The sequence below is a fragment of the Parus major genome, chromosome 1 (genome assembly GCF_001522545.3).
Source record: "Parus major isolate Abel chromosome 1, Parus_major1.1, whole genome shotgun sequence".
NCBI lineage: Eukaryota > Metazoa > Chordata > Aves > Passeriformes > Paridae > Parus > Parus major.
In genome coordinates, this window is record NC_031768.1 from 91,861,174 (window position 1) to 91,874,873 (window position 13,700).

The following is a 13,700-nucleotide window of genomic DNA, read 5'->3' on the forward strand; positions in this document are numbered from 1 at the left end:
GAGTAACAAGGAGAGAGGTGAGGGCTGTCAGGGGAACTACTGACTGGTACAAAAAAACCCACTCTGTTCCCCACTCCAGAAATACTGAACATTAAAAATTCTGCACTTTTCTTTATCTGGTTAGTTATTCCTTTCCCCACACCCTACCTTTTTTCTGTCCTGCCCATAGATAAAGGCAAAAATCTTTCCTGGGTATGAATTAAATGCCTTTTGCTTGTGCCTGCACCAGGGAAGGTATCTGCAGATAGCATGATAGAGCCATTGTAGTAAAATTCAAGGCAGATGAACACCACCACCCCGAAGCAGCACGGTCGGCACGCCTCAGGGTAGTAGCAGCCAAGCATGCCATGGCAACCAGCCAACCGATGACACTGGCCAGGAGCCAGTTTGATTTATTTTGGGCAGCCTGACACTGCACACTACTGTGCCAGTCTTCGATCACAGAAACGATAAGAGGTGACCTTTGGAGGCCAAGGGGACAGATGAAGCTGAAAGAGGATCTGTCCGTGGGCTGGAGGAGCACTGAAGTGGCAGATGTCCCCATTTACATGAATGACCACCACAGTCAAACCAGCAACCACCAGTGCTGTGTTTGCTGGGGGAAGACTGGGAGAAAGGTTGAGACCTGGCAAATGTGTTTGAGTCTATGGAAAGAGTAAGTAACAAGAGAGACAGAGAGGTTTAAAGATATGAGAGAGTAATAGGATGAAGATGGTTAAAAGAAAACACGGGCTTTTTGTCAGGAAATATTTCCTGTCTGTGGATACTTTTGTAGTGTGATGATGCTCTTCAGAACAATGTTCTTTAAGAAGGAAGCAGCTTCCTACTGTTGTGGACACTGTGCTACAGAGTGTATTGCAGAGCACAGCCTGGAATCCTCAGAGAGATGTACAAGGAGACCTATTTCATCTTTTTTGCATTTCTTTCTTGGTTGACACTGGGGTCACTTAGCCAGCTGTTCAGGTTTGTGACTGGAAGGCTGATATCATACTGGAATAGGAATTAAAGAAAAATCTATATTCATTAACATTTTAAAGAGGCTATCAGCTTGACTCTGGCCAGGCACCTTCCATGTTTGCTTTCTGCAAACATTGCTAAGCTTGAGTGTCACTGCATGCATACTGAGTAAGTATAAATGGATGCACATATTGGTCTTGAACACTCGATCACTGAGAACTCATTTCTAAATATGTATTTGATTGTAGATTTTCCAGCTTCCTCTGTTGGCTAGATGTTTACGTAAGTAATAGTATCATGTGCAAATGCATATTAAATTGTGCATTTTAAATGGCCACTTCAAATGATGTGTCCATGTATGGTTGGCCACTTCAAATGATGTTAAAACCAACAAGAGCATGGAGAGGATATCTGAAAATTATTCAGAATGTTGTGTAGAAATAAACCATTTTTTCATCAGTTACAACTCAAAACAGGAAAAATAAATTAAAATTAAAATCAAATAGCTTGCAACTATAAATGTCTTACCTCTATCCATTAGAGCATATTAATCTGAATAAAAATGGAATGTCAAGTCAAAGCAGAATCATTCTTGCTCAGGAATAAGGCATCCCAGGTCTTAAATAATAGGGAATTAGCATTCATAATCCTGTGTACAGAGGACCCCAAAACACAGATTCACCCTGCCCTATTCTTGCCATTGATGCTTTTACCTTTGCCCAAGTATAAAACCAACACAAGTACAGTATGCAACATAGTAAATAATATTTCACTAGCCACAAAACATTTAAGTTTAACTCATCATATAAAGTAAGAACAAATGGCTGGAGACCTGGACAACAAAAAGCAAACATGAACAATTCAATTTCAAGGCTTATTTCTAGACACTTCTAAATAAGCAGAAATAGTTGTCTACAATCAGTTTAGACTCACACTCTTGAAGGCTGCTCCCCTTGCTCATCCCTTCAATCACAAATTTCCTGCATGAGTTCCTCTCCCAGTATTTAATCTGTCCTTTTGGATATCTGCTCTTCCCTGTCTGTCCCCTTCTGTTGAGCAGGAATAGAGTTAGCTGCCTGAAGGCCCAAGTTAGCTGGGAAGCTTGGAAGCCTAATTGGAGAGTGGGAGCTGCAATTTGTGGAGGAGTAGTAGTGGGCAAAATGAAATCATGGAGAAATATCTCTAAGTACAAGACTGAGTGCTGAGGCTCTCTAAAATTTACATCAGGCTGTTTATGAACATCAAGGTGATATGCAACATTTTCCCCCAACAAGCTAATGAATGCAGCCTGCCCTGTACAAGAGAGTATTTCATGAATGTGGAGTACCTGTTTTGCTGCCTCTTAATTGAGTTTCATGTGGAGCCTACCTCCTTATGTTACCTTTTCCTTTTTTGTTTATGTTCTATTTCTTTGATAAAGTAAGAAAGGTCAAGAACAAGGGAGAAAAATATCCTCAGATCTTTGATGCATCTTCTAGTCAGCTCAGTATCAGAATTTATAATCAACTCTTCTTTATGGTTTGTAAACATTATATGTTTTTGCCTCTCAAAACTCTTCACCCCTTCCCAGGGGAACTGGTTAAGCAGACTTGCACCCGGTCAACAGTGAGGAATCGAAACCACCTCCTAGAGTGACTTTTGGTATTCAACCCTCTCTTCTGTCCTCAGTCAGAGCTCCCAGGGCCCTTAATCATTCCTTCCCCTATCTGATTCTCAGTCTGAATTAGCTGACACACCTAAAACCTTCATGCAAGCTTGCCTGGCATGGGGTACTCCAAGTAGAGACCATACAGCTGTGGGTATGGATGAAACTATAAGCACTGCTGATAGTAAAATGTTCCTGACTAGGATGTGGTTGTACTAAGAATCTCATCCATATGCAAGCAGATGGAAGAAGGACCCTTTTGTCTCCAGGACCATCCCACCAGCAAGGTCTCCTGAAGTATGAGAGAGCTTTTGTTTTGTGAGATTCTCAGCTAAAGCTGAACATTTCCAGTGACCTGGCCAGGTTGCCCCACTGGAGCTGCCTGTGCTAGTATGATTGAGAAGGTTCATCACTCTCTTTAGCTCATGCAGAGCTTGGGGAGCTCTCCCTCCAAGCCTCCCAGCTGGCAGACACTCTCCTGCCACCATGGAAAATCTAGAAAATCCTCCATCTAGAGGAACAGGAACCTCAGCAGGAGCTGCAGTATTTCCAAAAGCTGATTGGAAGCAGCAAGAAATTAATCTCCCCCAGCAATAAAAACCGGCAAGGGGATTCCCTTGTTAACTGGAGCTGATCCCCACACCAGCTGTCGCTCCCAGGAGACCGAGGGTGGTATCCATTTCTGGAGAGGCCAGTTCCCTCGGGAGGCACTCACTCACTCACCTGTCTTCTCTTCGGTTTGGCTGCTCTCCACTGTCTCCATTTGGGGTTGCGCTGTTGCCTTGGCAGTAGCATCCTCTGCGGCAGGGGTGGTGGTGGCAGTGGTGTCAGCAGCAGGCACGTCGGCTTGTTTAGGCTCCTCTTTGTCTTGGGCTTCGTCAGCCTTCAAGGACGGCGAGTTATCAGTGGAAGCTTTAGTGGCACTTTCCCTTTCGGGGGCAGCGGCAGCAGCGGGCTTTTCCTCCGAGGAGGCGGCAGGAGTGGCAGCCTGTGGGGCTGGCTGCTCTGAGCCCGTGTCGGCGGCTCCGTCTCCCTTTTTCTCCTCCGCTGGAGCGCTGCTGTCTTTGCTGCCCTCCTCCTGCTGGGCACTGTCAGCCGCTTCTGTGGCAGCAGGAGCCTCGCTTTCTTTGTTCTCGGCCGCTCCGCCGGCAGGGCCTTCCTCCTTCTTGTCGGCGGCATCAGTCTCAGATGCTGGGGCATCTCCCTTCTTCTCCCCCTTGAGCTTTTTCCTTGTTATGTGTCCGCGGAAGCTGGCCTGGATTTTGGTGGCTGCCTTATGAGCTTTATCTTCTGGTTTGATGCCATCTTGCTCGATCTTTTGGTCTCCGTCCTCATTTTTTTCAACCTTTGAAGAAGAACAAGGGAGAAGGGCAGAGGAGAAAAGAGGGAGATAAGTTAAGACTTCTTCAGGTGTAGCAGATGTTCTAATTTTATTGAGAATATCCCACTTTCCCCTCCTGCTAACGAGTGAAAAGTTTCAAAACAGCCTTTCTACTTGGTATGGGTTTGGAGCCAGGTGGCCCTAATTTCATCCTGAGTCTGGACAGACTTACATCTCCAGCCAAACCTCCAGCCAGAGATTTGTAAAAGGAATTTAAAACACCTCATCATCTCTGTCAGCAATGCTGAGAGCATCTTGGCTGTGTGGAAAGGCTTTCAGCAGCTGGGTTGTCTCTATTCCCATGATTTACTTTTCCATTCATTTTGAAACATACCAATTTTTTTTCCCCTACTCATTCTCAAAACACCCTCCTGAGGGAGATTTTCACACTCCTTCCAAATCCACCTCTGCTTTCAAGTCGGTGTTTCTTTTTAATGACACCTTGTTTCACAGGTGTGTGACTCTAATGACAGCAAGTGCTTTGTCTTTTATAGCTTTTTGGCTCTGGATTGCCAGCAGAGGATAGGATTGCTGCCCTTCCCGCCGCAGTTCCGTGCTGTCAGACACACACAGATATTGTGAGGAGGGTGTGCTCCTCACAATCACCCTGCCTGAGAGCGCTCCAAGCGCTTTGCCTTAGCTCTCCACTATGGTTTCACTGAAGGATTAATAGGCAGATTAATATCACTCTTTCCAATTTCAGCTGACTATTATTATTTCCCTGACTATTGGGGGGAATTCAGCCTTACAACAAAGAACAGGCATTCCCCGCGTTTTTTTAGACTTAAATTGAGCATTAAAGCCTTAAATGGGACCAGGACAGAGCCTGTGCCTCACGCTGGTCTGCTGCAGAGAGATAATGCTCAGCTTATAAACCTTCACTGAATCTACAGGACAGACCACGCTTCACCCCAATAATTTAGCAGCCCTTGGGCAAGCAGCAGCTCAGCTGCATACTGATGAAAGGACACTGTTCTTTTAATAGTCCCATTGGGGAACTATTAATTCCCCAGTGGAATTAATAGCAGAGCCACTGGTCTCTTTGCTGTCTGCACCTGGTTTCCATCACTGGCTCAGGTCACTAAACAAAGAAAACAAGCTGACTGGGAAAGATAGGAGCATTTACTCCTGCATGGGAAGAGGGAACTTTGGCCACTGGAACTGGGATGTGCCATCTGGGGAAAGGCTCTGGACCAGAAGAGCAGAGAGAGGGGACAACCTATAAACACATTCAATAAAAGTGAGACAGGAAGAAGGGAGAAAAGCCACTGCAATGTGCAGATGGAAACATCATGCCTGTGGAGAGGGGGAGAGAAGAGTGGCCACAGCAGCAGCAATTCCTGGGAAAAGACTGGAAATGATCATTTCCACAGCACAGGACAAGGTGAAGCACATGTGGGAGTGATGCTCAGCCAGGGAACAAATCTGGTGTCCACTGCCATGCCAGAGGCGGTACCCACTATGTCCCACTGGGTCCCCAGTGAGAACAGATCCCTCACCCTTGCATTGGTGCCCATCTCTCCTTAAGTGGGTATGGTGGCCAAGGAGTGAGCAGCCCCAAATCACCAAGGAAAAGAGCCACCTCACCCACAGATGTGCAGGGATGTGGATGGGTCCGGATACAGCAGGAAGTGCAATAGGAAAGGCACAGGATGCTTATGCAGGGGGGAGAAAAAGGCTGTGAATTAATATAGAAATGGAATTAATAGACAGAATTCTGCACAAGAAGTTTTTGCACTCCTGACCATGCCCAGGGACAAAATGGTTGTTGCACTAATCACAGGGTGAGCATTATGTCTACACTTCACCAAGTGCATCAAATGACACAGTATGGAAAGTGGGCTTTTCGTGTTTGTCTCAGCTTGTCAGAGAGCAGGTGATGGTTGTGTGCAAAGATGATACAGGCACCAGCAGCCTGCAACCACTCATGTGCCTTGCATAGCTAGCTCAACACTGTTATTCAGATTCTGGGTAAGCTTTTCAGCCTACTTCAGCACAAGGAGGTGGAAACAAATTGTAAGTACGTTTAAACTAGCCAGATAGTGCAGAGCTCCCCACAGGCTCATCCATCCTGTTCCTTAGACAAGTTTTGCAGCATGCAGTAAGTCCTGTGTTGCTGTGGCAACCTGACTGCTAATACCTGAACTAGCTGGTTTAAGGAGAGCTTGGATATGCCAGCATTACACCGTAGCCACAGCAACATGAAAATAGACTGGTACTCCTTCAGAGAACTGTATAACACTTAGATGCTGTAGCTTTGACTCCTTCTCCCCAAGGACTGAGGCTAGTCTCAAACAGCTGCAAGACTGGGAGACAGGACAGAGAATTTATACATAACTACAAGCCTTTAAGGGTCCAGTCACCATGCCTGATTCCTGCAAAACCATTAGTGAATGTGACAAAATTGTTAATCCCTGGACAAACAAGAAAAACAATGACTGAAGGGAGATCCCTCTTGTTGCAGCCAGCAACTTGCAACACCCTCTTGCCACTGGCCTTGCTGCTCTCACATCCCACATACTTCCTACACCAGCCAAGACAGCTATTACAGGTTGTGGACTGCTGCATGCCTGATTCTGACTCCAGAGCTGACCTGATACCTAGGCTATGCAGCCCTGTAAAGGTTTATCTCCTTCCCCTGCTAGCCAGAGCCCCAGGCACAGTGAGCCACAGGGTTGGCCCTGTGTCCCTGTCAGCCCCTGACCTGGCAGGGCATGGGAGAGCGCTTCTCCCCAGGGAGGTCAGAACAATACCTCTCACCTGCACCTACAGCACGGCAGAGCTAAAAGGCTCTTTTGCTATTCCAGTGACATCATTGTTCTCTTCTCCCAGCTGGGATGACATCCATTTGAGTCCTTGCCAGATCCCAAGTTGTGCAACTGCAAAATGTATTTCCAGTAGGGTGCTTCCAGCATAATTTCAGATACAAAAGATAAGAAACATGTGACTAGGGTCAGAGGTGGAATTCAAGATTATGGATGAAAGAAATGTGCTAATAGTATGTCTGTGCCAACTGTGGCCCTCAGGAATCCTGCTTCTATTCAGTTTCTTCCCCGTAAAGCATCCCAGGCATTTGAAATTACTTTATTTTCAGGCTACTGGCCTGCTGCTACTTCTGGGGTAGGACACGGTATCCGTAAAGTATTTGTGCCATGTTGTATAACAATGGGTTGGGTGAGAAACAGGCTGTTCATGGGAAAACTTCTGTTCACACAAAAAAAAGCCCCAAGGGCTTTTCATCTGTGGATTATGTGAACAGCAGATAAACCTTAATTAAAGAAGTGCTCAAAAATAACCTGTATACAGCAGAAGCTCCTGGAAAGCAATTTGTCTTCCCTGGAAAACTAAAAGGGTGAGTCAGCCCTGCCAGGATGCATTCAAGACCACCTCAGTGGAAAACAAGAAATCTGTCTGTCTTTATCTCCCAAGTGTTCATGACATCTTGGCTGTAGTATCGTGGCTAGAATAAAGTCACTATTATTACTGGTGTTTGCATGGAATCTAGAGTTCCCAGCCAGAAATCAGCTCTGGTAGGGATAGGTTTCAGATATTAGTATTCCATCACCCTCCTCCCCTTCATTTACATATTTATGTGTAAAGTAAACTCACACTAATATTTAATACTGACTTACTCATGATACTGTTAGGGTACATGCAATGTATTCCATTTACACAGAGAAAATGTCCTCTGATTCATTTAGTTTAAAACAAATTGTGGATCCCGTAATGTCAAAAAGGTATCACTGAGGCAGGTGGGTGAAGAACCAAACATCTATAAAAGGACATAGTCAAAAATGTCCATTTTTTTATTCAGACCATCCTCACATACCCAATGAAGCCAGTATGCAAAGCTTTGCCTCTTTAAAACACACATTTGTGTCCCTACCTACACAGCCCACAGCATCTTTCCAGTCCTAGAGGGCTGATCCTCTCATCATCCCCATCTGCTTGTCTGCCACACCTCCAGGTTTCTAGGACATCCCTTCCCAGGCAGACTGTTCCTGTAAGTGAGAATCTCCTTGCTATCACGTAGCTGAGAGAGTAGGAGATAAGAAATTAATGTTAAATCACAGATAGGGCAGAGGTTAGTTCTTAGGTACCAGGAATGTAGAAATTTCCTGGAGCCATGACAAGAAGATTTCTAATCCTGGGCCGCTTTTACACCTTCCATCTCCAAACTCATAGCTTATGGGGTGGGGGAGGGAGGGGGTTAAATTATGTCAAAGCATTAAGGAAGTATTACTATAACCTTTAAATGTCTCCTGTGCTGGTATTTCAGGAAAGGAGAAATGGAGAACCTAGGTGTTTTCTAGATGTTCCATGTGTTTGCAGCCACATCCAGGCAAAGAAAGGAGAGGGCTGAGTGCTTTGGTCTTTGCTTGCTATTAGTCCACTTGTCTCTCATGGTGTATCTCATCACCTTTCCTTGGAGAAATAATCACATTGTTCTGTGTTCTGAATGTTGGGGTGGAGAGACCAAGAAAGAACTTACTGTTTCACTGAAAGGTGTTTGAATATTACACAGCTCCCTCTGCTTCTCTCTCTAGCTCTCTTTTCCTGGTGTTTCTCTGCCCTCCAATATATAGCATGGATCAAATTCCTCAATGTTCATCCTAGGAACAGGCTTCTGTATGCTATAGCCATGCTATATGCTCAGCCATCACTGAGCTGCTATCCTGCTCTTTTCTATCTTTAGTTATGAGCTCTTCTTAAACATGTAACCAAATCCCAGAGCCCTTTGATGCACATGGCCATCTCCCAGTATTCTGAAAACTGCGTGCTGGGAGCCCAGATTTAGGACTTACAACCTTTCTCCAGAAAAGGCATCAATACTGCCCAGAGCCTGGACATCCATAGAACCATTGACACTTATCAAAAGCCCACCCATTTCACCCAAGGGAAATATGATACATTATTATTATTGTGGAAAAAAACCACAAAACAAACAACTGTGTTCTTCATGCAAAGAAATATGGCCCAAAGTCATTCCTTTCTCAAAACACCTGTGCAAAAGTATGTGTGGAAACCTTTCCTTCAGATATTTAGGTGAACTAGTATTGAATCACCCAAACACCTGTGCTATTTGTGGGGTTAAGATGCCTCTCAGCCCATGCTCTGTTCTTGACTAGAACACAATGTATGTTCTTACTGATGTTACTCAAGGCTACCTGGGTCTAGACTCACAAGGAAATTTAGGCATCGAACTCCCAGTGATTTCCCAGGATTGAGTTCCCTCAGTGTTTTTCATGGGCCTGGCTCCACACGACCTGATTTGTCTCAGAGGCAGCATTTAAGGAGCAGAATGTATTAAAAAAAAAAAGACCAGCTGCCTCCCCAGAAGGAGTGAAGCACGGACACGTGAAAAGAGAGAAAAGGCTTTCACGCTTTGGGAAGTGAGGAAGCAATTTAGCACACAGAACAGCTTTTTTTAACCCAGTTAAATGGTGTGAAGACACCTGGCTAGAGGATGGCACCTGTCAGCACAACCTGTCTTCAAGGCGAGGAAACAGAGTTCCTTTATTTTCCCAGGATGACTATGGTGATGGTGGGTAAAACACCCTCGAGAAAGAAAAGGTTAATTCATCCCTCTGAAGGCCTGTGCAGGATTGTTCCCCAGGGTATAACTAGCAGGGTTTCAGCTCTCCAGTTTCAAATCCTCTAACAACAGAGCTTCCACCCTTTCTTCTACAAGAGCCTCTCATATGTAGGAAAATTTCCCTCTATTTTATGGTGCCTAGATTAAAAGAAGATGACAGGCAGGCAGATGGATGAATGTTATTCACTCGTGTACAGCGGCTGCAAAGAGAGGTAGAAGACAATCTAAGCTAGGCCTATTTAGATACTTCTAGTGAGCCTTCTTAATAAATCCATACTCTCCTCACCTGTTTTGTGATTCTCCCTTCTGTTTGTCACCCTGTTTCTCTTAATCTGGTGGTCAACTTCAATGTCCTCTACCACCCTGAAGCTCCAGCAGCTCCAGCAGTTAAATGTAAAAAGCCACTCACTACTGCTTATGTTGCCTTTGCAGGCCGGGTGACAGAAAGTAGAGCCTGAAGTGAGTCCCCTGAAGGGGACACAAAGTGGATGATGTTCAGGATGATGTTCATGTTTTTGGAGCACAGAAGCTCACAGGGGAAAACACTTGCCTTGGGTCTGGTCTGGGCTCTGTGGAGCACTTTGGTGGTTCTGGGACACAGGCTGGACTCACTCATATTTCAATACAAAGCTCCCAGAGTCTCAGAGACAGGACTGGGTTGGAACTTGAGAAGGTGGTGCTTTTATAGCTCATGCCAAGGGTGTGTGTATACCCTGAGCTGTGGCCTAAGTGTATGAGGGTACTCCAGGGAACAAGGACTGTGGGGACTGTGCCAAAGTTCTTGAGTGTTTGGCACAAATCAACATCTATGCTCTTGCTTGAGGCTGGATCCTGGTGCGTACTGTACTGTCAGTTGTGTCTAGTCTCCTTTTGGGAGGGAAATACTTGTGTCACTCCAGGAGGAACCAGTCGGCAGGCATTCAAATCAAGGGATCAAAGCCTAGAAAGGAAGCAGGAAGGTATCCAAACTGACAGTGTAAATCTACTCTCAAAATAGCCCATATTGAAGAAATTCAGAAAAAGGACCAGGAGAAAAATTTCACTTGAACTATGCCTTGATTAGAAAAGTCCATTTAAAGAATAGGTGATTTTTTACTCAGATGTGCTTAGATAGAAATGCAAGCTTGGAAGTCACTGGACTAAAGAGAAATTTTGTCTTTTTAAGCTCAAACTATGTGATTTGCTTGGCTGTGTTTGGAGCAGTTTGGGAAAGGATGGTTGCTGCTATGTGGACTTTTTTGAAGTAGTACCTTCAGACTCTGAATCCACAGTCTACTGACCATGAGCAGGTAATGAAACCCAGAATTATCAATGTCTCTCTCTTCCTACCATTTCTTTACCAGTCTTTTTTTTTTTTTTTTTTTTTTTTCCTTGCTTGTTTAGTTTTGGACTCCACAGAATTTTTCAGGGAATTGTTATTTTCTTAGGTTTGGACTCCACAAAATTTTTTAGGGAATTTTTATTAACCTCTGGTGGCTCAGAGTGCCTGCCCTCCTGAGAGCTGGACATATTTGCTTCTGATCTAGCTGCACCCAGGGCACAGAGGCTAATTTCCTGCTCAGACTTGCTCTCCTGGGATCTTGAGCGGACAGCTGCTGAGATTCCCCAGAGTCCAGGCTTATGCAGGGTCTCCAGAATGAATTCCACAGGAAGCAGAAGCTTATGTCCCTCTCCTACCCCATTCCCTCCATGGAAACACAGGGCATCCCATCCTTCAGCCTGTCAACAGCACTCAGCTTGGTGTTCTCTGCAAAAATGCTGATGTCACTGTGACTGAGGAAGGCATTAAATAGCACTGGTCCCCATATGGATCCCTAAAGGCCACCACTTGTCATCAGTGTCTACAGGGGCTCCAAGTTGTTTACTGCTACCCTCTGGAAGTAACTGTCCAACAAATTCCTCACCCTCCAAAGAATCCTCCCATCAAATCTATCTCTCCAGTTTAGAGAAGGATGCCACTGGGGACCATGTCAAAAGCCTTACAGAAGTCCAAATGGTGACATCTGTAGCCCTTCCCCTGTTCACTGGAGTAGTCACTCCATCACAGAAAACCACTAGGTTAGTCAGGTGGGACTTGCCCTTTGTGATACCACCACTGCTTTATACCTAGCACCTGCACAAAGGAGAAAAGGTGTTTCTTCTCCTGAACTACAGCTGTAGCTGGGGTGAAACCCTGTGGCTGCCACCTGTGCCTTCAGTCATACACAGCAATTAAACTTCAGGAGGGACGAAGGTGTGTATCCCAGCTGAAATTACAGGGTGAGCTGAAGAAAGCAGAAACCAGGATTTTTGATTGGGATCTGGGAAGGCCAGTAAAGTAAGCACTGCCTTTCTTACTGTTCCATTAACCTACTGGTCAGACCTCTGTCTTTTGTTTCTCCAGTCTTGAAAGAGAGCCTAGCCCCAAGCATCACCTTTAGCCAACAGCTTCCCCATTCCCTGAGGAGCACCATGCAGTCTTTCAAGTCATCAGAGCTGCTCTTAGCAAAACCCAAAAAAACCAGAGTTGTAGGTCTAAACAAACCTGAAACCACCACAGAAGTCCAGTGCCAAAAGCAATGTCATATGAAGAAAGTGGAGCTTCACTTCATTGATTCCAGTGACATTTTGTTAGGGATAATTTTAACAAGACTTGTGTTGTCCACTGCTCCAAACTTACAAATGGAGACACTGTTAAGCTCCAGAAGGACTCTGAGCATAATTAAATTAGTATTTGTAGTGCTGCAAGAACCTCAAATGCAGGGGGTGTAGCTCAGTAAAGCATTGTGCAATATTTATGCCGTGCTCTTATCTTCTTCCTCCTGTCACTGCAGGACAAGGACATCCCAAAAGGGGGCTTAAGTGTCTGACAGAACCTGAAAAGGTCTCCAGAGGGGACGTGTATGACACAGCTTCTTTCACCCAAGAAGCTGTGCTTGACTGCCTGAGACCATGCCTGGTTTGTGTAACTCCAGCTTCGCAAGGTCTGTAGAACTGACCATTCAGGCCTGTGATTGCAGCTGTCACTCCTGAGTAGCACAGTCCCAAGGGCATAATGTCGTGCCATTCCCCTCTCCCCTCTTCCTTCTTCAGGTGGGCCATCACCAGAGTAAGGACATGGTTTTGATGGGGAAGATCCTGAATACCAGACTCAGTAACCCCAGGGATTAATCCCTTTTCCTAGAGCCTGGCACTGAGCTATGGGAAATGCACATGTGGCTTTGAGCCACATCATTTGGTTTCCTCCTTAGCTCCTTTACTCTATTCAACCCTATTGAAAAGGGGGGAGGGGGAGGCAATCCTGCAGTGCCTGCTGCAAAAACCCCTTTGTGGACCCTGCTATTTTAGTGCTATAAAGACCCCTGGCCAAAAGGAACATGTTGAATGGATGAGATAGGGAAAAAGCCACAGGTCTTTGGATCCTCCACTTCTAATAGCTAGTGTATCACAGCCACATTTGAATAGCCATCCAGATCTTCTCCCAGTCTTCCTGCTGCAGAAAAACTGTTATTTATTTCAATTTTTCACCACCCAGTCCTCCCATTTTAAAGCTGTTACTAAAAAAGGGCTTCAATACGTATTTAGTATCATAAAGTCTTCTAGGTTTTTTTCCATCCTTCAGCCAGGAAGCATATCAGTAGCCTCAAAGCACTGCATATTTCAATGTCTTTTTCCCAGGCACACAGTTTAGATGACACTGCAACTGGTGCACCTGTAGCAAACTGTACTCTACATCCAAAAACCCCTGTGTGGGGAGCTTTACTCAGAGGCCCCATGGCAGAGAAGCTGAGGGAAAAGGGACCCTGGTAAGGACTCCTAGGGTGGCTGGGCAGGCAGAGTGCACAAAGCTACTTCCACTTCTTTCTACTCTGATGATATGGAAATAGGGATTTCATCCTGAGAAGGACTTATGGGTTTCTGGAATAGGAACCTTCCTCTCTCAGGAACTCATGCAAAGCCAAACAGAAAGCATTGTGAAGCTTGCACAGTTGATCTGACAACAGAAAATGGACAGTGTTTCCACTTCTCTTAGTAAGGGCCAGTTCACACTGAGCAGCTTTGTCACACACTAAAGAGGACACAGTGGAAAATCTCCAGGGTCTGCTAGACCTTCCTTGTACAGTGAAGTGTGGCTGCTTTTT

General features: G+C 45.3%; 1 protein-coding gene across 1 annotated transcript in view; it reads right to left on the reverse strand.

The window, feature by feature from the left end:
• Nucleotides 1-13,700, reverse strand: part of GAP43 (growth associated protein 43) — a 54,795-nt gene that overhangs the window by 23,584 nt on the left and 17,511 nt on the right. The window contains exon 2 of the mRNA XM_015643789.1: nucleotides 3,326-4,059. Within this exon, the coding sequence (XP_015499275.1) occupies nucleotides 3,326-4,059 (734 nt within the window). The remainder of the gene's footprint in view (nucleotides 1-3,325; nucleotides 4,060-13,700) is intronic.